The sequence below is a fragment of the Rhea pennata genome, chromosome 2 (assembly GCF_028389875.1).
Source record: "Rhea pennata isolate bPtePen1 chromosome 2, bPtePen1.pri, whole genome shotgun sequence".
Lineage (NCBI taxonomy): Eukaryota > Metazoa > Chordata > Aves > Rheiformes > Rheidae > Rhea > Rhea pennata.
The window spans coordinates 96400733-96427184 of record NC_084664.1 but is presented as its reverse complement, the minus strand read 5'-3'; the positions used below and the strand labels follow the sequence as shown (position 1 = coordinate 96427184).

Genomic DNA, 26452 nt, shown 5'->3' with positions numbered 1-26452 from the left:
TTGCACGAGCGACTTCGGAGGGTGCGGAGAAGAGAGAAGAAAAAGAAAATAGAAGAAAAGAAGAAAAACGTCCGCTTCCACCCGAGACTGGCCTCCCCGAAGTGCTGTTTCCTTGGCTATTTATTCTGCGAGAGTTTATCTTGCTCCGAGCCCGTTTCCCACGGGAGAGGCGACCACCGCGTGTAACAGGTCGCCGCCGCGCCACGCCGCTTCCCGCCGCGGCTCCGCTCCGGGGCGCGCTCGGGCGAGGATGAAGAGGAGGAGGAGGATGCTCGGCGCCGGGGACCCAGGCCCGGCGGCTGCGGGACGCCCCCAGCCGCGGGCTTCCCCCCCCTCTGCCCACGTCGGTGCTGCGCCAGGCTAGAAACTCGCCGGGACACCAGCCGGGCGCTGCGAAGTCCCCGAGCTGGTGTGCAGGGAGGGTGGTGTCGGGGGGCTCATGAGCTTGGAAACTGCCTATTTATAAATAGTGTGTATGAGTGTGGGGGGGTAGTGTCTTTCTTTTTTTCTTTTTTCTTTTTTTTTTTCCAAGACCAGATGGACGAGCAGGGGAGATCCGAGTGCAGCTTTTTGGAAAACTCTCTTTAGGAGGAAAAGTAATGTTTTTCCAAGGAGCACGTGGGCCGTGTCTCCCCCTTTAATATTTATTTGCTAAACCAACTACGCTAAAGCAACTAAATAAGCAAAATCAGGAAGTAATCAGTAGAGTTAAGGCTGAGCAAACACTGTGGTGCCAATGTGAGGCACCTACTGAGGACTCTTCTGTGCTTGGATGAGCCACCACCTGGTACAAATTCCTCTGCTAGACACCCCATGGAAATGTAACAGGCACCTGCCCGTTCATCCAATGCCTCTTTCACAAAGCAGGCCCTTTAGTGCTGGGTACCATCATTGCCACTGGCAGAAAACAAATTCCTAAAAAGACCAGACCTATGAGTAAAGCACTAGGGGATTAAGACTGTGCTTTATTATTATTATTATTATTACTACTACTCGGGGAACAATTGTTTGCTCTCAAACACAAATGATTGTGAGAAATTTGTCTCTTGTATAGCAAAATAAATCCATGCTAAAGCCACCTCCTTTTGTCTTTAGAAAAAGAAACCTAGCCAAGACCTGCTTATTTATTTATTCTGACCTGGTCACTTTTTTATCGCATATTTAATTTGCTTAACAGGAAAAAAAAAAAAAAAAAGGAAAAGAAGAAGGCAGCAATTTTAAGAAAGTAATTGCGGGTGTCCATTGGACTTAAAGATCAGATTATTTTCTGGGCAATTCTGACTACTCACATTTCCTCCAAAAAAGCTTTTGCCATTGAAATGCAGGCAACTGTTTTGCCAACAATCTCATAGCTGGAGTAGATTGCAGCTTTATTGATCCTATTACCCCAAAATAATTATATATAAGGTTTATTTGACATTTATTTATCTTTAATTTTTCATCAACAAACTTAGCAGATGAAATTCAGAAAACAGTATGTTATCTCAGACCCATCACCATGACCTGTTTGATCAAAGAGTTATTCCTAATTTAAATAAATTGTTCTAGGAAGGGCTGCTTTTGTTAGGCAAAGTTTCATTCACTTCACTCCCCAGTTTAAAGCCTGCCCTCAAATCCATTGATACAACTACACATATCCGACAACTGCACACATCCACCAAGCTGAATACGAAACACAAAGTTATGCTCCAGTTTTAAGCCTCTACATGGAGAGTTTTCCTTGGATTAAGATTTCAAAACTGAGGCCTTAATAAGATATGCCATAAAACCTCAAACAACCTTGCTCCCCCAGGGATATTTATCTTAAACATTTAATTGCTCAGTAAAATAAATTCTGTATGTGTATACTTATACAGAGAGGATTTTGATCCAGCAATTTCTGTGTCTCTTCTCATCTGCAGCAGCTTAGAGTGAGTCTGCACTAATGTCCTTAGACAACATGGAGGGACGCACATGTCCCGAGCAGGAGCTGTGCTCTGCTAAATAATGCCAACTCAGCTGCTAAATATTTACGCACAGACAGGAACGAGCTTCTCTTGTAATGCTACCTTGTAGCTATATATTACTCTTCAAGAAGAAAAACAAAAGAGAGTCATTTAAGTACAGGCCAAATCCCTGCTAGAGGAAATAATAGAGCTCTCCTAACTCTCATGGAGCAGAATGTTATAACATTAACTCTGTTGTTTTTATAATGACTTCCCTCTCAAAGCAGTTGCAATTGTACAGTAAACTTCAACAAACCCTCGAGAGCTACAGTGTTATTCGTTTATCTACTTTACAGATAAGTAACCTGATGCAATGAGAAGATAAGAAATTTCCCCAAGGTCTCACAGCTGGTTTGCTGAAGATCAAGGAAAGGAAACCAAGATTTCTGACTGAACTAACCACTAGACTAGTATCTGCTTCTCCTGTTGCTGCTGACAGTGCATCCTGTAGCCAGGAGAGTGATATTAAGACAAGCAGCAAACAATCAGAACTTCTATAAAACAGGCCATTTTCAGGCAGGTGCCTAATTGTGCTCTTTGATATCTAAACTTCAGCACCCACGTCTGAAACTCTTGGCTTCACTTGCTAAAGATACTTCGGTGTTGCATCAATCCAAGCATGATATAATACATTAGAAGTGGGATTGCATTCTTTAGTGCATTGAATAAAACACCTCAATATTTCGAAGACATATTTATAAAACAAAATCTGGTATTCCCCGTAGCAGAGTTTAAATAAGATCTACTTTGATATGTCTATGCTAACATTAGAACTGCTGTCTGCAAGGCATATATTTTAATGTCTCAAATAATTACAAAAAGTATTACTGGAAAATGACAGTTGAAGGCTCTAACGTCCATAACAATATTAATCTGCACAAAAAACTCTAAGTGGCTTTTTTATTAACAAGAAACTTCCAAGGCTGTAGTCTTTAATCTAGACCAGCTTGCATACGGCTGCAGTGCATTTCGCCTTTACCATTGTCCTAACACATGCCAACACCCCATGACACTTTACAGCATTAAAAGCAATGCTGCGTGGCTAGAGTAACTTGCCACTAAGATGCATCACTTGACAGAGAGCAAAACAAAATAGCAAACAGGATGCTTTTTCCATGGCAGCCTGTGTTACGAGGCTACTTTGAAGATTCAGTTGTGTTTATGTAGTGTTTTATACCAGCATTACCTGCCTTCCTGACACCTCTGGAAATGTGGGAAAAAACAGGCCATTCACTGGTATAACCTTTCTGTATAGCAGTGGAAGGAAGACCAACCCGCTAGATGTATAACCTCATGGCAATCAAGAGCTGATGTAATCGGTCTCACGCTAGCCTCCTCCCTGTGTCAAAGGGAGATAAGGGTGCGGCTGGAGGACTGAGGTTATGGCTGATCTACACCCACATAGCATCCATGAGGGGCATTTTCACCTTGGTGTCTATTACAACTCTTGCAGACCATGCCAGGCCCTGACTGAGCACACGTGGACAAAGTGATCGGACAGATTTGGACCACCAGATTGTCACCTCCAGGAAAGCAACAGTTGCTTGAAATTGAACTTAATATTTTCCAAAGAGTTATCATAGCTATACAATTGAGCTTTCCCAAATTTACATCTTTACACAAAAAGGCAGCACTTTGTAAAGACCTAGTCCAGTAACTCCCCAGAAGGGAAATCATTTGGGAGGTTTAGTGCTGAGGGTTTAGTACAGATGAGCTGTTTGGGAAGTGAAGAGAAAGCTGAGCCTGGGAAACACCAGAGCTGTACCTAGGCACTAGACACTAAAAGGCAACTCCAAGGAGAGAGCAGGGAAAGAAACTGCCCAGAGGTAGAGCTGTGCTGGGAAGTGCTGGGTAAGAAGGGCAAAATAATGCATCCGTCTCCCAGGGGAGTAATGTCTCCCACATCTAAGCATATGAGGTTCCTCCTCTGGGAACTTAGTACAACTCCTCCTGCAAGAGCAGCACAGTTATTAGCAGCAAGCGGCCAACTATCTTGTTTACAATAGGCAAGTTTAAATGATTGCGAAAACCCAGAGCATTTGCAAATGAAATTACGCCAGGGCTGATAACCTGCTTCAGTGCAGAGTTTACCTCTGTATGAATTCACGTGGTGAGGAGGCTTCCCAGAAAGGAACTATATATATTAAAAAAAAAAAAAAAGAAAAAAGAAAAAAAGATTCAAGCCTAGGTTTCTTTTCCTAAGTCTTTGGCGCCCCTGTGTGTTTTCTTTCTGGTGAATTCAATGGCAAAACAGTCACCGACTTTTTCTTACTTTAACCTAGCACTAAAAACCTTGTGCTTAAACATGGGAGATATTCACCCTAAGGACAGCCTGGACAACGCTGCCCAGGCAGCTGTACAGACTAGCTCAAACCGAAGTTGAGCTTTGCAGTTTCCCACTACTTACATATCCTCTTTTAGGATCCAAAATTGCCAGCTCTGGCAACTTTATCCAAAGGTTTGGGACAAAGTGATGAACATTTTTAAAGCACCATTTCCTGGACATGGCATTGCTTTATAGTCTTTTCTATATCTATGTATATTCCAACATACATGCATGCAGACTTTAAAGAGCCTTAAAGAAAACAAATAAAAACAATACATTAAAAGTATCTTGAGAGGTTTTTTTTGGGGGGGGAGGGAGAACCTGTCTTAAATATTGGACAGGCAATACTGTATTTGTGGGAGATATGTCTCTGTGTTAGGACTGCAATATAAACCCCAGTGTTCTTCAAAAGCTAAGGCAGAAGCAGAGGAAATTCAGCAGAAAATGTAGGAAAATCCTAACAGGAACTATAAATATTTTCTGTGAGGTAAATGTCATTATTTATCCCATATCTTGGCAATAACTGGGACACAAAGGAAAGAAGTTAGTTGCCTAAGGATACAGTGACATGGTGGGACAGCCGGAAAAAAAGGAAGAAGATCAAACCAGCCTCAGATCTGGCTTGATTTATTTTGTTGGAGGTCCTGATATAAAGGGTGTCTGCAGAACCAAGTCTCCTAATCCTTGCTTCTTTTCCTGTCTTCTAGCTGCCAGTAGTTATTTCAAAAAATATAAGAGATGTGCACATTTAAAGGGGGGGGGGAGTGTTTATTTGGAGCTATTCAGAAAACATGCACACTCTGCAAACTGTCATTGGAAAAATATGGCATGTAAATGCAGACAGGCTATCACTTGCCCCAAGAGTCAGCATCACCTGCTTTGCACTTAACCTCACTAACCTGAAACAGGCCCTCTTCTGACACCTAGCTTACTCTTCCCTGCTATTAGACAGATGGCCCCAGCTGCAGGAAACGCAGGCCTGCTCTGTCTATATTTATTGGTGGGTGGTTGCACTCACTTTGTTTCCCACCTGGACTGCTTGTTACTCCTTTCACCAGCTCTTCCAGACAGCCTCCCTCCTTGCAGGTAAATCTGCCCCCTAAGGCCACAAGTTCCTCGCACAAGGGGAAGGCATCCTCACCTCCCTCCCGGGCCCCTGATTTCTTGTTCCATCTCCACCCTTTCGCTCCTCTTGCACAGTGTCATGTTGCTCCTGCGCAACCCTCTGTGAACTGCACTGCTGAAATCATTAAAAATAAAATAAAATTAACAATAACTGGAAAGAAGGAGGAAGGGGCTGCTTAAATCAGGACATTATTTTTTGTCTAGTTTCCAGCTATCAAAGTAAGGATGTCTGCCCTGCTGCCCACTTCACTGCTGGGTGCAGATACAGGCATGTCTTAGCCCCTGCCTAGTCTCGCAACACACTGTAGGTTGTATTTCAAAACTTGTGAATAAGCCACTTCTTAATCTTCTTTCAGATCCATTAAAGAAAATGAGCTTCTTTAATAGGCCCATGCTCACCTGGAACCACCCTGGGAGGAAAGCGTTTCCCAGTTTTCCTGGGAACCCTGCTCCTAGGCAGTGTTGTTCCCATCTTGTCAGTCTGTCTTGAGAGGGTATCTTTTGCTTACCTCCACTTTGGGCTTTTCTTTCACAGGAGGATATGTTCTTTTTTGTTGTTGTTTTGTTTTTTTTTTCCCTTTTGGAAAGCCAAGGTTGATTGCAAAACCACATGATCGTGTGAAATGGATTTCCAGGGTAGAAAGGAGGTTTCTATATTTCTCTCTTACAACAGGGCCCATTAGCCAAACAGTGGGAATATATCCCACTTGTGATGGAATACAGTGCAACTGTAACTCAAAAGGGTTGTAAGCCTGAACTGCCTACATTAATGGGTTATGTGCTGCCTCAATCCAATTTGCAGGCTGTTGACTGGACATAAGAATTCAGAGCAACAACAAAACCCAGTCCCATAAACAGGCTGTCTTTAGTTTTTAACTAAATTAGCCCCACAGCGAATGGCCTTCTCTACTAAATTACAGCATGACTGAGCCCATATCAAGGACTGAAAGAGAGTCACGCGACTGGTTAAGAACAGCGTTATTAAGATTATTATTGGGGGCTGGATCAGGCCCAATATGAACACAGTTATTCAATACCTTTAAGCTACAATTACGCGTGACAGAAGAAGCTTAAGTGGCTGATGGCAGAGAGTATTTGGCCTTTATGGCTGTGTAACTCATATGCAAGCAGACAGGGCTTAGGGCATTGACAGACGGGTTGTGGTGGAGCTCTCTGTGCTGGTTGAAGATGTTTCCATCTTCAGCCACTCACTCCAATAAAAGAGCTGGCAGAAGGGAATTTTTTTTCCTGAGCTTCAGTCCCTCTAGGGCAAAGCCCAGCACCTCAGGCTGTGGTTTCACATTGTAGAGAGTTCAGTGACAATAGCAGCTTTAAGGGATTCACACCCTCCTCCTCAGCAGCTTCGCGTCAACATTTTGCAGACCTGCTCTACGAAGCTGGAGTGCTTCAGTCTAGGGAAAAAAAAAAAAAAAAAAAAAAGGCAGCTTATGCAAATCAGTTCCTGAATTGGATCCTGAATTTGGGCTTGTCTGGCCAACAGGCTCTCCAGCCATGGAGCTGAAGGCATAGCATGGGGACAGCCAGCCTTGCTGCAGACAACCAGCAGTTTGGAAGCCCGGGCCTTATCTTAAACTGCTCATAATAGTGGGTCTTTTGTGCCTCCTTTCACTTCTGCTCCTGCAAAGCAGCCCAGGTCCTGCTGGAGAGGCTACCCTCATCCTTCCTGGAAAATGGGAGCACTCACAGTCACAGTCAGTCTCTTCTGGCTGGGATTGTGCCCTGCAAGCAAGGAGGCAGAAAGCAGGTATGAAATTAGAGTGGAAATATTGTGGAAAAGAGTGCTTGGACCAGCATGAAATTTCACATATATTTTTATCAGCCAGCCTACATACAGCTGAGAAGACTACCTTTTTATAATGGGTGGCTACCTACAATTTATTGGAACTGAGCTGTTGCAAACACATGGAGTAGCAATGTATTAACACATTGTAAAAGGCTGTTTGATCACCATGGGATTCCAGATGAGCTAACAACAGAAAATAAGCCATGATTCACAAATGACTCATTTCAGCATTTCTCTTTGATGCAGCAGTTCAAGCAAGCCCTGTCTATGCACATTCAAACGAGTTCACTGAATAGTCACTGAGAGCAGCAATGCCATGCTTACAAAGTCATTTTTACAAAGTATAAATAAATTTTTAAGTATAAAATTGGGCAATTTCAAGCAAGCCACGCCAATACATGACTCTATTAGTCATTCCTCTAGGTGGCCATTTCCACATTTAGAATAGCAGCATCAAATATTACTTTTTTGGTGATTCAGTTCTCCAGATCTGAGGGGGTCCAGCAGCTTTCCTGCATTTTCAGTGAGATTTAAAGTAACGTCATGCACTATAATATCACAGTGGGGTTTATTTTCTATGAAAAAAGCACTATAGTGGCCATACCTTTGATGAACTGACTAAATCTTACTCCGCTGAAGACTAGCCCTTGTATGAGCATTTCCGATGATTATTCTCTTTAGTCAAGTTTCTACTATCGGGAACGAAAACTTGGCGATACTTTAGCCAACATTGCCATCCAGTGGCGCTGAGGACAAACGACATAGGAGTCTCAAATCCCGACAATAGTGAAAGGCATGTAGGAGGGGTAACTTTAATTAGTTTAGTTTTCACATCCAATGATAAAGCTGCTGTACAGGTTAGTCTAAACTTGCACAGCAACATAATCGTTGCGTATAATCAATTATTTATTGATAGCGCATAACATTTCCATCAGTTATCTCTGTTTAGCAACAGATTGCTGCTCATCAGGATGTTGTGGAGCAGACAACGAACTTGCAATGTAATCAGGAGAGCGCGCACTAACTGAACGGCTGCCAGCGGGTCTGAAACTCTGCTTGTATCTGGAGGTGAGTTTTTTCGTAGTATAAATTCATGGTGCTTTAATAGTCATGTTAGCGTCAGAAGTGTGCTTTGCTATTGCCCCATAGATTGGAGACCTGAATTACAAAAAACGATCTCTTTAATGCATTAATCTGGCACTTGCTTGCCATAGTTTTTTTTTCTCCAGTGTTACTAGGCAGGTTGTCCCCTCCAAACCTCAAGCATTAAGTAGCAAGTACAGAACATTATTGGAAAAATAATTTGCAAAAATATGCTTCCCCCTTGAAAACTTGCAATATTTGCATTTGTCTGGTCTAGGCTTTGAAATATATCACCCACTTGCTCTTTATGGCTTTGTCATCCTCCCATTTTATACTGTCAGTGAGAAACCCTCAGAATCAGCTGGATCTCCCCTCAGTGCAAAGGAGCCAATTCTTTTCATGACTGTAACCGAAAAAATACGTATCTGCTTGAGTTTAAGTGATTATATAAGATGAGTCAAATGGACTGTTTTCTTTTTTTTGCAAAAGCTGAGCAGACTTGACAGCACAGAGGTCACTACACAAGCCTGCGTTGTGGCCCTTCTGCCACAGCAGAAATCACCACAGCAGGACAGAAAGTGCCCGCTGCTGAATATCAGGGACAAACAGTTTGGGGGCACTATAGTGGCCTGCGACAGCTTTACCACAAGGAGTTAATACGTGACCTCAAATGTAGATAAAACTGAAAGTAGGATGGAGTATATGATACTTAAAACCAGGCAGCGAAATGCAAAATAAAGCAATGGCCATGTGTAAGGGGGACTATTCACAGTGGCTTGCTTCAGCACAGTGTAACTGCTCTGCTCTCTGGGCTCCCTGTGAAGGCAGTGGAGAGAAGGAGTCTTCTCTAGAGGTACAACAGCAGAATTTATCACTCTAAATCATAGAGTCAGTCACTTTGGATCACCCTTGTACTGCCTCCATGGAAGTAGTCAGTTCCTGGTAGAAACTGAGTACTTGCAATGACTTCAGCCATAGTTCTCCAACTGGCCATGTGTCTTTCCTCCAAGGGAAACGCATCAGTGTGACAAGAGAAGGACTAGCTGAAGAAAGAGCGAGCAAGAACCTGCCTGTGCAAAACAAGGCAAGGCAGAGGGACATCCAACAGATATGGTGCAATTATAGACCCAACAGAATAGGAACGTAAAACGCCACAAATTTCATACTGTAGACACGGCGGCATTACTCGAGTTCAGTCCCAAAGCAGGCTGGATATTAAATTGATCAAACTGGTAATGAAAGTGGGAATTACTCCATCTCAGCTGACACAAGGCAGGTGACCTTATTAAAAAATATGCCAGTATATTTAATGGGGTAGGGCAGTTTCTTGGGGAATTCATGATTAATGTGGCTATAACTGTGGAGATCCCACAGCTAATGACCCTGGAAAAATTCTTACTTCCACTATGAGATGGCCTGTCTGAAATTTTTGAGATGGCACTGTGTGAATATAGGTGCATGAATTCAGCCATTACTGTCTAGCAGATAAGCCAAGTAACTCTAGAGCTGCTGCAGTGATTAGGGAATATGCAGGCCTCATGTTGGAACCAGTACGTTTGGCATCTCAGATCTCATGGATGGATGTGCTTGTTGGAGTCTGTTCAGCCTAACTGCTGGGAGCAATTCAAAGGCCCATACCACTGAGTCACCACTGAAACAACAGAAGTCGCTGGCCAAGACGCAGACTGTATGTAATGTTTTGAGTGAGACCTGACTCATGCAGAAGCCTTGGCATCCACTGGTAACCAATGGTCTGGAACAGGGCTGTGTTTGCAGCTGTCTTTGTGTATACAGAAAGAATCAGAGAGTGAGAAAAGCAGCTGTCTGTGTGCCTCCAAGAGGGAGCAGGAACCTAAAAGGCCTGTCCTGAGTCATAACATCCAACCAGTATTGTGTCCCCAGCAGTTGCCAGGAGCTGAGGCCTGAGCAAAAGAGCAGGGCAAGCATGTATGGTACTTTTCCACATGTATGGTACATTCTCCCAGCCTCTGACCATTTGCAGATGAGGGTCTTCCTGAGATGGCTGTGGTTTCTGTGTATTCAACAACGGTTCTCTCTCTCATCAACTTGCCTAAACTCCTCTTGGACCGAGCTTGTGGAGAGGTGGAGCTAGCTGGTATTTAGGAGTGAAACAGCCTGTCTTCTATTTGTCCTATATCAGGTGTGGGGGAGGGCAGTCCTTTGCACACATTCTTTGCAAATAAAAAGGAGTATGGCAAAAACTAACCTAAATATAGGCTAGGAGTTTGGTCCAAGGAGCAGTATCAGTGTGAGCAACTGGCAAGAAGTTGTAAGTAATTCCCAAGCAGAGAAACTCGCTGTCCTGTTGAGCTAATCTGGAACAAAAGAAATAAAGATACTTCCCAAATTTAGAGACCACAGAGTGGAATTACATTTTAAGACAGGATCCAGGTACTTTATGAAAGTAAGATCCAAGAAAGCACTGTGAAATAACCTACCACAAAGAGAAAATTCATGTCAGAGGAACCAGTTGCCAGGCTTGTATAGTAACTAGGAAATACAGTAAGAAAACCTTGATCTGAAATGGTAAGATAGATCAGTGAGGCCACCAGTGACCTGAGCAACCGTTAGAAAATGGGGGAAGCCAAGATACCTTTGGCCAGCTTGAAACCTGCCATTTTAGCAAGAAGAGACCTGGCAAAATGTAGTTGGCCATAGCAGTTGAAGATTGCAATGTTGTGCAAGACAGGACACTTCCAGTAGTTTTCTAACCTCTTTTTAACCTTCCAGCAACCCAACATGTGGAGACTAGATTGTCCTAGCTCCAGTAATTCCATCAGTGTCTAGGCTCAGCCTCATGGTGTCTGGTGATTGTTGCCCCTGCATTTCCCATTAAAGAGACATAAAGTGTTATTAGATAATGAGAGAATGACAACTCAACATGCAGGCACTAGCCTCCACCCAAAACAAAAGCAAATGGAAAGGTCCTTGGGGAATCTGAAGCACCTGGGAGCTGGAGGTTTTGATTGAGTGCTGTTTTGGATGGGTATACACATGTAAATATGTAAAGCATGAGTTGAAGCAGAGAATCAGTAGAAAGCCATGGAAATCTTGATAGAGTCTGAAGCAGTACTGATTCTGAAAAGGGTGATATTGATAAATCAGTATGGCAAGGATAGATTAAAAAAAAAGAGACTGTTCTCACAGCAGAATATTAGTGATTTTTAGTGCTAGTTTGGGGCTTACAAAATGTGAGGCAGATGGATCACCAATACAGTTTGCTTTTCCCAGACAGGTGGTTATACAAAGAGATGATAGTGTACAGTAAAACCTCTGAAGGAGGAATGAGACAATTTCCTATATTCTGTGATAAGATGGAAGCTGACAGTCTTCGGCCAAACTCTAAGATAAACAATGCACTTTGGGCCACAAAAAGAAGAATTTCCACTGCTTGGAAGAAAAATGAGGCTATGTAGAACTGGTCAACTTCCTCCAGACGTGGGCAGTCAGCATTTATCACTAGTCACAGATTATATTACCAAGTGGCTTGTTACTAATCAGCAAGAATCTGATGAGGTCTAACAGTAGCTGATGTCTAACAGGCTGTTTAGAAGATCTGGAGTACAAAACAAGCTGTGCACAGAAAGATGGGACAACTTTGCATCCAAAAGCATTTTGGGAGACTCCGGAGTCCTACAAACCAGGCAGCTCCTCACCACTCCTCACAAACTGATGATGTGGGGAGGAGACTCAACTAGACTCACAGGGATCCAGCTGGCTATCTTTCTGAATCAGTACCAAAGGCACTTGGATCAATAGCTCTCCATGTTACCACTTTACAACAGTCAGTAAGGCATGTAGCAAGTATCCTTGAGAATTTTATGTTTGGGCATAAAGAAAAGAGTCTCAGCCAACTTCTTATAAAGAGCTCTTGAGGAAGAGACAAAATGGGATCATTTGAACTATAAAGAAACCCAAGAAAAAAACAAATAAACAAAAGCTCAAAGCACATGCTCTGGGTATGAGAAAATTTGCAACTTCTTAAACAAAAAGACAGTAGAAGTCTTTTTCTTTTAGAAGTAAGGAGATGTAAGGGCATATGGGAGAACTTTTTAAAGACAAGTCCTGGTTTGATTCTACCTAAACTAATAAAAACTCTGTTCCACTCAGAAAGACGCTCTAAAGACAACAGATACTTACCACAAGCCTCTGAAGGAGGTTCCTAATTATTCAGTAAAAGAAAACTAAGAGATGGAGTAGCCATCTATCTCATTTGCATCAATGATATGAAAATACAGGAGAGGTGGAACACATGTCAATAGGTGAATACCTACCGATGTATTACTTATTAAACAAATTTTCTGCATATTTAGAGTGAAGTATCACACAAGTCCTTTTCTTTCCAGTGCATTCTAGGATTATGCTGAGCTTAGCAAAAAGTATGTGATGGAAATCAGCAGAGATGAGAAGCATATTTCTAAATGATGACAAAAACTTTTTGTTAGTTTTTTTAAAAAATATAGTTCCTAAGTGTAATAGGACCCCTAGCTCACCTAGAGCCAAGCTAGGTGATACTGTAGTATAGATAAACATAACAAACAAAACTAGAAGAGACCCAGGAAATCAGTTAGGTCATCTGCTGCTCTAGGTCTTGACCATTACGCTCTGCCAAATTGCTGACAAAGCTATGCCTAACCTGCTCTTTAAAACTGTCACTGGGGGAAATTCCAGCCTCCTCAGGCAATCTAATCCGCATTTAACTGTTTATCACTACAAAGCTTCCCTAGTGGCTGATCTTCACCTCTCCTGATGCTATCTGAGTCCACTACTTACTGCCCTGTCCACAGAGAATGCAATGTCTCTCCCTTCCTATTTGCATCAGAATTTGTCTCTGTTTTTTGTTTGTTTGTTTGTTTTTTACATATTTTAAGACTCTCTATAGATGTCCTTTTCTTTTAGATGGGGAAGAAATAATCATAATTCTCTCAGTCACTTCTGTCATATTTTCTAGATCCCTCAGGGCTCTCTGCTCATTGCATACCTAGAGACAAGTTATATTGGTAGAATAAGGAAGAAGGTAATGCTAAATGCTTACTGGACCCTTTTGAAATAGAAGGACTGATCCACCCAGCTACCCTCTCTTGCGTACAGACAGACATCTGTACCAGCAGGTAACGCTCTTGGCTGGCCTTGCTCTGCAGAGCAGGTCATTCACAACCTGTAGATGTGGTGGTTTTACTCCTGTTGCTGCAAAAGTACCTTGAACCGGAAACTGGCCGAATGGTAGCCCTTGGCCACGAAGGGACCTGGCAGGAAGTGTGCTGCAGGAGAAGCTGCTCTGACCTGATACGTCACTAAGGTTCAGGTACTGAAACGTGACACACCACGTTCTTCCTCTGGTTCCTGTTCCATACTTTTCCTTTCCTTTTGGTTAGATACATACATCAGCAAGTTAATTTTTCACCACTAAACTAGAACCGAAATCAGGTTCTGACAATATCTTTAATTAACAGTGCTCAGTAGCATACAAAATCTGAACACCCGACAGCGGGCCATATCAGCAGCATAGCGTCACCCACAGGCAGAAACCCCGAGGTTCATGTCCATGAAGTTAATTAAGCAAGTGCTCATATATTTGCAAGATTCAGTCTGAGGTAACTTTGGGCACTCCTCTAGTGCAAATAATAGCTGCAGGTGTACATTTGTACACTGATGTACGTTAATCTGCAAGAAGAAAATGGATCTCTCTCCGTGCCTAGACTTCACAAGTATCATTTATAAAACCCATTCATATTTAATCAAAGAAAATCAATTTCTCCATCAGAGTTAACCTGCTCTCTATTAGAATATGTTTAATTATGGCCTACTTTCTCTACATAGGAGGATAAATGAGCAAGAAATAGAATGCAGTGCTGTTGCTCTTGAGCAGCTGGCAAGAGTTGTTTTCACAAAGGTAAGTACATGTCCCTGCCGGAAATGCAGAGATTATTCAGAAAAGTGAGCAAAGGAGTACTCTGCTTTGGAGCATTAGTGAGTTTGCTTTGCAAAATGTGCTCTGCTAGAGACTAGGCAGTTTACATATTCCTGGCCTTTTTTAAATCTAAAAGTCTACTACAAATTCAGATAAAAAATTAAGTCCCAACAATGTAAGAGTCTGTATGTCTGATACTTGAGAGTACAGCAAGCCAAAACCAGATGAGATAGCGTACTGTCTGGCCTCTGCTGTTTGTGCAAATATATGTGTTCACTGACTGTGTTTAGCTGGATTACTTGATGATTTTACTGTACCATGTGAGCTGAGCTAGCATTTTCCTTGATGTGTCATTTCATCTCTCCTCCCATTTGCTGTGAATGTGGTGCGTTGTGACTTTAGGTATCAGTGTCTGTGCCTGGAAGCTCCTTTTTTTTCAGGTAGGTTTGTATTTTCTTCTCTTTGAATAGCCAAATTATTGCTGGCCGGGCACTGCAGAAATGGCAGGGACTGCTGCGAACTGGAAAAAGGGCAGGACAGAAGAAAATATGCAGGAATAAACTTTAACTGCTAAGATGCTACTTTCTCTTTCCCTGCATTATATATTTTATATTTACCATCTAGGTCAGGTGGGGCATTTGTGTAAGGCCGTGTTAGAAAAGATCAGTGCCAGGCAGGGCTGCTCCAAGACAACAGTTTTCTGTAGACTGTGCACATTGCATAGCATCAAAGAGCAGCACAAGACCAAGGTGTTTTCATCATACATTACAGCCAAAACCCAGCCAGCATTCCCTGTTTGGCAGCCCCTCCTCCAACGAGAGGACTTGAGCTGACAGCTCTTCCAGCTCCCCAACTCTAGCTGGTGCAAGAAGGCATGAAGGATGGGGAAATCCTTTACTTGGGCACAAAACAAAGAGCTGTGGCTACCTACACTTCCTAACCAGAAAAGCTACACTGAGGAGAAAGTGTTTATGTGCAGCAGCCTCTGCTGTGGTTGTAACAACAGTGCCAATTCAACCTGACAGCTTTGGTATGAGGATCATGAAAAGCAGTGTTATGATACGGATGGTTTTGTCCTAACAATGGAACAGAAAATGCCAAGTCACCCCAAGCAGACATGAAATGCATTTGATAACATTTGTCACTACTGGCTAAAGCCAGATAGGAACTTAACAACCTAGATGTGCAAATCCTATCTATCTTGTTTTTTTAATTTAATTAGCTACCAAATTAATTGAAGCCAATTACTTACATTGATTAAGGCCAGGAGCTGTTTTCTAAATACTAACTATATTCCTAAGATTCGATGTCAATTGCTAATCTTACTGGGGAGTGTGTTTCTACTACATGGGCCATACTAAAAGCTCCTCTAATGGTAAAACAAGACTTGTCACAATGAAGGCTCAGGGGAGAATAAAAAGAAGCCACACTGCAAACCTTATTCAGTAGTAGTTTTCATTCTACCAGCGCAAGTATTTTACAGTTGATTGGCCAGCACAGACCCCTCTTACACAGCCTCAATTGAATAGCATGTTAAACTTGATCTTCTATTATCTTTTGCCCAGCAACATTTTTTTCCCACCCAAAACATGCAGTAATCTGCAACAGGAAAAGAAAAGAGTATCATGAGGTTTGTTGCCACTCTACCATTCTTTCACAGATATTTACCATACTATGGTTCAGATTTACATCTAGATTTGGATGCATCTGAACTTGCCTTCAGATAAGGTTGTAAAATTGATAACCTACTAATACCTCAGGAAGAGTCCTTCTTACTAAGGTGGCCCATGCGACTTGTAGACTCTACTTCTTTGTTTCTCTGCTCTTTTCTAATCTCTATTTATAATCCAAGGCTCGGATTATACCAGATTTTATTTCACAAAGATCAGTGCAGGTAGAACTAGTAGAAAAAAAAATTGTGAGAGCTTGGTCTTCCATACCAATCATTTTGTATGTATGCTTTCAGATATTTAAATAATACTCATACCAGAGAATCTAGGCATCAAGTTTAAAAAGTAGCACAAAGCAAGTATTCTTCCTTCCCTGCAGCCAGTAGAATGAAAGGATCATAGATAATCCATATTGCTGCAAAGATGTTGCAACAATGTCTGTACACAAAAAATAACCCAATAACAACAACAACAACAAAACTCACTCACCACAGAAAAGCAAAATTTAATACCAGAATTTTGCACTTCCTATAATTCCCTTTCCTATAATGAGCAGGCCAATTGTTTTCTGAATATAACCTTCCATTTTGTTAAAGACCAAACTAGTAATGCAAAGTTTTAACACCTAATACTATGTAGCCTCCTTGGAAATAGTTTTTTTTTTAAGTTCTTAAGTCTTCCTAGCTGTGCAGTAGTTTACATAGTGCCTAAAATACAGAGCTTTGGGGCAGTTTTAAAGGCTCTCGGCTCAGTTGTCAGCTCATCTCTCTAAATCCTCTTTTAACAAACTATATTGTTGGGCTTTGACAACATTTTCCAGATCACTTCTCAGCAGTGTCAGGCAAGTAGCTGTTATTCCCTGGGACTTTGCACACCTGTGTTCCAGCCCCTCGGCTCCATCACAGTGGTCCTCTCTCCTCCATCCTCCATACGAAGACGGTGTTTCTGCGAAGAAGACTGCATGGGAACCTCACTGTGACCACAGATATCCCTATTTCTGCCAGATGATTTTTTTTTCCTAGAACTTCAAAAAATGTGTCAGCTAAGAAATTCACCTTTTCCCAGTGTGGAGCTGTTTGTCTTTGAAGAATCTCCCGCTTAACATCATGGGGCAACCTTGACAGGCAGGTCTATCTCATGTCCTGCATTGGTGCCTACCTTGGCAGACCATCTGGCCACAAATGTTTATGAAGTTTGTTCAGCACCTCTCTCCTCATTGCAGCTTCTGATTTTAGCTGATGGGCTGGAATCACAGCCTGCAGCCTTCAGTCTTTTTGAACTAAGTCTCCTAGAGACTGTTGGGGGCCAGGATGGGAGAAAAGCACCAGACCTGCCATGCCTGAAGTAGCTTGTCTGCATGAGCTGGGATGCAGATGAAAGAAAGTATTCTGTCTGCTTCATAGCATGCTGAATTGCCCAATAAAAACATATATTGGCATAATCTCGGATCAGCTGATGCAGCCTCAATGTTATTTCATGTTGGAGCAAAATGACATGACATTGGAGAAAGCTTCACTCCCTCAAATACGTTCTCTCATGGCAGCAGATCCATATGTTCTCCCAGACAGTGGTCCAAGGCAGCTTGACTCCTAGAAGAGAGTTACTAATTATTTCGCTTTAGGCAAGCCTTGCCACAGTCTGTCATCATACAAGCATGTTGCTACATCAAATGCATGCACAATTCTTAGAAACAAGGATGTCTCATTAGGGAGTCTAAGGTTAGCTTAAATAGTTTAAATAATAGGTTTGATAACCCGGTTCCTTATGATGGATGTAAGCCAGGAGTCCACCACAACTCATCATTTAGCAGAAACTATTTTGCTGTACAGCAACAACAGATTTCACATTTACAAATGCGGGAAACATTGCTGCAAAAAACCCCCCGATGACTCTGATATAATTTGACACAAAAAGATTCTTCTGCTTTTTATAGGTGAGTGTTGCTGGCCTTATATAATATCATGTGCTGAACAAAACTTTCATAATTATGAAACAGCAGTGACTGACAACTTGAATGGTTCAGAAAAAAAGTCCCCAATACACAAAATGAATAAAAAGATACATTATAAAAGACGTAAATGTGAAGTTTTCCTGTCACACAGTGAACACATGGATAGGGATGGGATGGGATGAGATGGGAAGGGAAGGGAAGGGCAGGGCAGGCAGGGCAGGGCCAGATGTTCTTTGCCAACCCAGTAATACGTATTGTCTGTTTAATTTTTAGGGCGCTGTGCAGTAGCTTTCATCTGCAAGTCATTCACTACTTATGCTGTTTTTACATTAATGATGACTAAGAAACTGTATTAAAAGGACAACAGTTGTATATTATGCATCACACTGACACATGCACTCTCCAGCAAGAAGCAAATGCAGCCAGTAAAGAAAGCCATTTTGTGGTGTCTGATCTGGACCTCTTTGCAATATTTCAGGTAGATTTTTTTTTTTCAGGTAGCAATGAACACACTCAGACATTGGTTCTTCACTGTTTTGATTCTGAGTGTTTCACTTCCATTTGTTTTCTATATTGTTAATTGGCATGCACAAAAATCTCTTAGGATACTGAACCTCTCAGCGAGTTCAGCTTTAGCAGAAGCCTGTAAAGCACTTAATGAAGATAAGGCATTCTTTCTGAAGGAAAACACTTTGAAAACATCATCCAGAAAATCCAGTTGCACAGAGTATGTCATGCAGAATCATTACATCACTGGAACCCTCTCAGCTGAAGAGGCTGCCTTCCCCCTCGCCTACATCATGACCCTGCACAAGGAGTTTGAGACCTTCGAGCGGCTCTTCCGGGCAGTGTACATGCCCCAGAACATCTACTGTATCCATGTGGACCAGAAGGCGCCGGTTGCCTTTCAGCAGGCAGTACGGCGCCTGGTGGGCTGTTTCCCCAACGCGTTCCTGGCCTCCAAGATGGAGCGGGTGGTCTACGGTGGCATATCCCGCCTGCGGGCTGACCTCAACTGCATGAGAGACCTGCTGGCTTCTGCTGTGCCCTGGAAGTACCTGCTCAACACCTGCGGGCAGGACTTCCCCTTGAAGACCAACCGGGAAATCATCCGGTTCCTTAAGGGCTTCAGAGGCAAAAACATCACTCCTGGGGTGCTGCCGCCGGCCCATGTCACTACACGCACCAAGTACGTACACAAGGAACAATTATATCCTTTCTTTTCTTTCATGCTGTGGACGTTTGTACATAAAGCACCTCCGCCTCACAACCTTACCATCTACTTTGGCTCTGCATACATCGCAGTCACCCGGCCCTTTGTGAAGTTTGTGCTCCAAGACCAGCGTGCCATTGATTTACTGGCGTGGTCTGAGGATACCTATAGCCCTGATGAGCACTTCTGGGTGACGCTCAACAGGATTCCAGGTGAGTCCACCTTTATTTTTTCCTATAGATACATAAGCTTCACACACACATGCACATATGTGTACTTGCACATACACACACACGCATATTTCAGGCTGATTTAGATAAAGCCTAGACAAAAAAGTGAATCAGATCATAATTTATATGCCAACTTGATCTCTAAGATAAGCTTACTTGCCTTTCATGTCCACCTTTTTGACTACTCAGGGAGATACCATTCTGTGCATGCAATATACACATTACTTCTTTGCATCTGACCAGAAGCCCAAAGGATCTTAGTTTTCATTAAAATGTCTGGAATTTTCAGCCGATCCAAACCCTGTAAAATTTGAAACAAAGAAAAGGGAAGGAACAAAGAGAAAGATAACTAATTTAAGCTATGTAAGTACTGTAGTGAAGGTGTTCTCTACAATGTTTTGTTGGGGACAGGGAGGGAAAGATTATATTTTTCCACGGATAGAAGCAAATTCCTCCCTCTCTGTCTCTGACTCCAGAGCCAGAAAATCTGATTTCAGATCCACAAAAGAAATGTGGGAACTCTGGAGTCTCAACCCATTTATGGACCATGCCACAGCATCTCTCAGATACCGATTCTCAGAAATCTCTGTGAGGCTAGAAATGGAGGCACTAAATTATTTAGGTGCCTAGGACATGCTCATGAAGAGTTAAGCACCCAAATGCCCTTAAAAATATTAATCACTATCTCATCAGTGCCAACCAATTCCCTTCTCCCAGAGCCAGGAATCTGAATCAGCTGTTACCAGCCTGCTGGTGCAGCCCCACCAGGGTGGAGGCTCTGCTAGGATTGTCCAAGAGCTTCAAATGCACCTGAGCCCCAGGCTGGCTGCCTCAGGTCTAGGCAGACCATGGCTTAATATTCTTTCCGCTTTGCTGAAATTCAAGCATGAGATAGACCGTCACAGGCTTGGAGAACACATAGCTAAGTGAATTTTTCTGAAAATTTGGGCCCTGAGAGAGGGTATATTCTCTGTGCTATGTAAAGACTATCTAGTCTGCCTTGTACTGAAGAATGATTGGAGAAGTAGGATATTGTATAATATGTACCACTGAGGCCCAGTAATGGGAACTCAAGAAACTGCTTTCTTCTTTTGTAGTTCCATAGGGTGAAGACTAGCCTATTAGTATGAAAGAATGTGCATGTCTGGGATAAATCCAGTAAGCCTGGGAACTGGAACAGCAACTGGCAGGGTGTTTTGTGCCTCCTCTTACTCTCTTCCCTTCTCTCAAGCTCCACAAAGAGAGGAGGAAATAACACAACTGTGTGTAAGGATTTGAATCTGCTTCCAGGTGTCACAGGCCTCTTTGTGGACACAAACACACACACCAGCTCTCCTTTAACACCTACAAAAAATCATGTATTCATAGGCACTGCCTGAATTCCATTGTACAGACTCAAGGATTCATTCAGAGAAACAGAATTAGAGATAGTATTTTCATCGTCTACATTACGTGTTTCTAATTAGTTTTACCTTGCTCATATGACTGGAAGAAGGGTTGGAAGATGCGCAGGACCTCTCCCCAGTTCACACTGCTTTTAAAAGCACTAGGTAGAATCTTACTGTTACCGAGTTCCTGGAATTTCATGGCAGCTCAAAGTAAGATATGAGCAATGGAAGCAAGGATAAATTTCTTCTCTCGCCCTTTACAATTTTCACCTTCCCCCTGTTGTAATTCGTGGAGAAGGAAAACTGGGAGCACTATCAAGGCATCAGAGCAACTCTTTAACCTAAGAAGCAAACTTTACATGTATCTTGCAAGGCTTTCCACTTTGAAATAATCATATAACTCTATCTGAGAATAGTTCTTGCTCTTCAATAACTACATTTTACAGCTGGCATGCACAAGATAACAGCAAGTGATTACTCAATTAGATACTTACCGTGCAATCATCACAATCATCATCACCTACTATTAGTTGGTAGTTAGCTGACTTTTTCAGGAAGCTTGTTGCTGTGATCTTATCATAGTCCATTGCCTCAGAAGCAATAAACCTGGGACTAGATGTATGTATTCTCCAGAGTTAGAGTGCTGCAGGTAGACATCATTTGTTGTACTGCACAGTTTGGCTTACATAGTCTGTGTATTTCATTGTTTTTCTTCCATCACTGTCCACCTTACAGTTTTGTACACTGGCATAACAATTTCATGTGCTTGTTCTCTTTGCATCTAAATGAGAAATTTGGAAAAGATGGAACATTTCCATATTAAAAAATGTTTTCTTCCTCTTCCATGTTTTCCCTTCCCTCACAGTAGTGTGACAGCCAAGCAGCTTTGACGGACATACTCTAGGGGCTGCTGTTGTCCAGAATTTCGAATGCAAGCTATTAAGCGCAGCACAGGGTGCCAGACCTGAATGTACCCGAGTTAGGTCCAGAGCACCGAGTGACTCTTGCAGGGAGAAGTCCCCTTTAGTTCGTGAGATATGAGCTTGGGACTCATTTTCTGGTCCTCATAAAAACTTTCTGTGCAAGTTTGACCAAGATGCTTCCTTTTTGCTTTTCATGCATGTTAAAGGGATGTAATAGCATCAGCCAAGGGTCTAGCTACTAGAACAGTTGGAGGCCTTCAGACAAGAAGAAAGATCATTTACAGACCAGTTTGGATGTACAGCATGTTAAGAAAGAACTAGTCCAAACACATATTTGTAGTTGTAGACAGCCATTAACTCCTCAGTGTAGATATATAAGAAGAAGTTGTTTGGTTCCCAAACGTGAAAATAACAAGCTTATTACCCAGAGCCATAAAATGAAGAACAGGATTTTCTTAGCCCCCTAAAGGCTCTTGACTTTCAATTCTTGACTTTCAGTTGAGGTTTTAGATAACAGTCTTAACTTATCTTTGGTATTCATCTTGGGCCATTTATCTCCAACATGACTCCTACGTAACAGAAGAATCTTGAAACTCATTTTTCAGATAAGGAAGATAAACACAGAGAAATTAATGGAAAGTATTTGCAAAGTATTTAGGCTTGAAGTGACCAGCCCTAAATTACTTCCTTGTGGTCGCACAAGAAGTGTACAACACCTCAGTGCATGTCAGTGGAACCAAACCTCCCAAATCCCAGTCTAGCAGCACAATCACTGCACCATCTTTCTCCTCTGCGCTAGAGCAAAAAGAAGATTCTGGGAGCCATAACAGAGGCATACATTCACAGTTAATGCCACTGAATCCCTTAATGTGGCTATACTGAATCCTGTTCCAAGCCAAAATACTGTTCTTACTTTCAGGAAATATGATCACAGTATAAGCATGGCTTCTAGAATTTCTGATGGGATTCAGGCAATCTCAGGGGATAATTCTTCAGGGTGCACATTGGTATGTATGCACACACACATATATATACGTACATGTATAAATACTTATACACTGGCCCACTAGTAACTTAAACATTCATTGTTCAAGTAGGACTATAAATGGTGGGAGAAGTAATATGAGCAGTTTTCCTTCACAGCTACCAACACACTTTGTAAGGGAGACCAGTGTTGTTATTTCAAGCTTACAGAAGAGGAAGCAGGCAGAGAGAAGCAAAGTGATATGCCCAATGTCATAAAACGGACTACAGGCAAAACCAAAATTAGAGCACTGGCACCTTCTTCTTGGTGTAATGCTCTGTCCAAAGAATCAAGCTGCTTTTTCAGAAAGCTTCGTCTACAGTGAGGTTGCAGTCCCTTCTGCACCAGTCCTGCTTGTTTACTAAGGGTGAGGTTGCAGAGGACAGCTGAGCTCTAGAAAGTTTGTTGCCACCAAAATGGGAATTTTTCTCTTGCCTCCTGCTCATCCTTTCTTTCTCCCTTTCACGCACTAGCCCTGTGCCAAGAGCTTTGTCAGTTCAACTCACTAGCCCTGAAGGAAAAAAAAATCTACTTTTATTCTGAGTCAATGAGTTGAACTGGCTCAATGCAGTCTGACCAGCACTTGATCTAGTACAAAGAAAACAGGGAGAACATGCAGACATGCGCAAAGGCGTGAGGGAAAAGGGAGGGAGAGGAGAAACAGAAGCCATATCTGCCCCTTTCAGCGGCAGTGAACCATTAGCCTGGCTTAAACTACTATTTACAATTCCACCTGATTAAAGGCAGTGCAGGGTGTGAGACTCCATGTGTCCTCTACGCACAGTACAACTCTGCTTATTTGCTTCTCTCTTTAATTTACACGGGAATATGTACAGGCAATACATATGAATTTAAAGATCAGTTGCTACAGTAAGAAAAATGCCTAATACGAAAGCCCATTGCCTTTGCTCCCAGCAGAGGAAGTCTGTAACCTCTGCTGGGAGCAAACACATAGGCTGAAACACATAGGCTGACATCCGGCCTGGAAGTGCCCTTCTGCTTTGGCTGAATGGTTGCGTACAATCCAGTTCCAACTCTTTTGTACCTCTGCATGTGCAGAGAAGACAATCAATGTGAAGAGGAATAGGGGAGTGTTTCTGCTTTGGTTCTAGGATGTTATTAGGCTAGTTAGTAGGGAGATGCTTTTGAATGTACTTAGGCACCTTGGCAGCCTTATGGCTTTGACCACTTGAACATGCCAAGCACTTAAAAAAAATCGGTCTGCTGCCTGAAATTGGAGACCTGAAGCTTATAATGTCTTTCACAACTGTCCTATGTGTTTTAGTTCCCAGTAGTGATAATACGAGCTTCTCTAGAGCTTGCAGAAGTAACTGTCCTTCTTCTCCCTAAAGCATAGAAGGGCAATTGCTCTGGGCAAGCCACAAGTAGGTGACTTACACCTCATGCAGGTGAAAATTTCCAGCCAGCGGAGAGGCTGTGACATACCAAGCCACAGAGACCTACTTCTGCCTGGTCTGTGTCAGCCCCCTCTCTCCTTTTATCCCAGATACCAAAGGGAAAATTGAAAGCAAATTCAATTTTGTCACATTTGCAGCTCTTTGCACAGACAGCTGAGGGCAACTTGATCCTGAAAAGGCACAACGTAGCCAGCAAAATCTTACTAGTGACCCTGAGGTTCACTTTGCTCTCTGGACACCACTGGAGTTTCCCCTCTTTTGTGTGCTTTGAGAGAAGAGTCTAATATTTACACACGTCCTGCCTTGGCAGGTTCTGTTGCTATTAGGAGTTTACCAGATAGAACACTAAGCTACAAAAAAAAAAAAAAAAAAAAAAAAAAAAAAAAAAAAAAAAAAAAAAGAAAAGAAAAGAAAATCCATGAGTCTGGGTTTCTTTTCATTAATGAAAGACAAAACAACCTCTCTGAGCATAAAATGAATCTTGTTGATAAGAACCTACTATCACCATTTGCCCTTTTGTAAAAAGGCATAACAATGTCCAATTGCCAGATGCCCCACTGCTGTCTCTTGTGGAGTCTTTATGCTTGTGTAAAGGGAGCATAAAATATACACAAGAAAAGAGAGAATTTTATATGCACTAGTCACAGGCAGAAATGATTGCATGGTCATGCAAAATAGTATTGCATTAAGCTCTATATTTTCAACCTAAGTGCAACAAGCAATCATGAAGACAATGCTAAAATTGCATCCAGAAAGGTTTTCCCTCATTATAAAGCAGTTAATATTTTCTGAAATCTGATGGTTATTTTTGTAGTAGCTAGTAATGAAGTGAAAGTTAGGAAAAGTTGAATGAATGTATTTAATTGAATTAATGTATTCTTTACACTTGACAAATAGCAATGAATCTGGTAAAAAGAGAACTGGAACTGACAGAATTTTACAACTGTTTGGAAGTGGTACACCTTGTTTACAGAGTAGAGAATTATTTGTGATTTGCTCTATGACATTAACGATACAGCACTTGTAATGGATCTAACCCACCATCCAGACAAAGAGGGTATTACACACATTTGGACACATTCACGTGTTAGTCCTAAAGGAACACCGGGCACGCAGCATGCCAGATCACTGCGTGCCACCAAATAAGACAAACTTTTGCATCAGCCTGAATACCAGTAGTTGGCTATCAGAAGCAGCAACTCACAGTGTTTTGGGCAAGCGCTATAGCACAGAAGCCCTGACCATGCCTTGACCTGAGTGGGTAGATTGTAAGGAGTCTCAGAGCCTCCAGGCAGCTTGCCTGAGAGCACAGATATCTGGGGACACCAGCAACTTCAATCTGGTATCTTTGAGTGAGGTTCTTTCTCCTGTTGCTGCTGATCTGATATGGAAATTGGAAAGCCATGGAATATGACTTTGCATTCTGCCTTCTGTTCCAGATATTCATCCAACTTTTTACATAATTGCATACTGTGTCTATCTAAGTGCAAAGAATCAATCTCACCTCTCTGAGATGGATGAAGGTTGCTAATATATTCCACCTGTGCAGGATCAGGGAGGAGCCAAACTGATAGATAATTTTGTCTGCAAGTGGACAACTACCCCCAAACTTCTAAACTGTATTTGTGCCATTCTGATGGCAAGCCCTTAGCTGAGAGCTGAATGGTAGACAAAAAGACAAGCAAGATAGATGGCAAACAATATGTCTCTTATAAGACCAGACATGTGGCTGATAATGCTGTGAGTTAAGCTAGTACTCTTTCAAGACAGATAGAAGTTCTCTTTGTTAAGAACTCACTCCAATTTATCTGAAGCAGTAGCTTCATATTCAAAGTAGAGCTAGTGGCTCTCAAGGAACACTTCATTCACACCCCTTGGTTGTAAATGTGGCTCAGAGATACAGGAGTAACACCAAGAAATTCTGAGAAGCGTTGTTAGCACATTAATAAATCACACTCAAGAATTCCATATATATATATATATGTGTGTGTGTGTGTGTGTGTGTGTGTATGGGCATGGACATTTGCTTGTACAAAATATCTACTTTTTTTCAGACATTTTTGCCTGCACTGAGCTTCTTGATGCAGCAACTTAATTATTTCCACTCACAACTACTTCAGTACCTCTCCATCCCACTGTTATTTGTAAACAGATTCTGTTTGCATCTTACTAATATGCACCAATATAGTTAAGTTCTCCTACTAAAATTTTCCTTTTCCTTAGGTTAGTGTCCACCCTCCAAAAGACAGATAGACAGACAGACAGGCAGAAGTCTTTTAAAATGATTCCAAAAGGCAAAGCTAGTGGAATAAGGTATGTTTTAGAAGAAAGTATTTTTTATCTATGTATGCAACATTACTCACGTAAGTAATACTAGTTC

General features: G+C 42.1%; 1 protein-coding gene across 1 annotated transcript; it reads left to right on the top strand.

The window, feature by feature from the left end:
- Window positions 1-18379: 18379 nt before the first annotated feature.
- LOC134136605 (N-acetyllactosaminide beta-1,6-N-acetylglucosaminyl-transferase-like) lies at window positions 18380-24229 on the top strand. The gene is made up of 2 exons (XM_062568520.1): window positions 18380-19301; window positions 24162-24229. The coding sequence occupies exons 1-2, from the start codon at window positions 18380-18382 to the stop codon at window positions 24227-24229; spliced, it is 990 nt and encodes a 329-aa protein (XP_062424504.1).
- Window positions 24230-26452: the final 2223 nt, after the last annotated feature.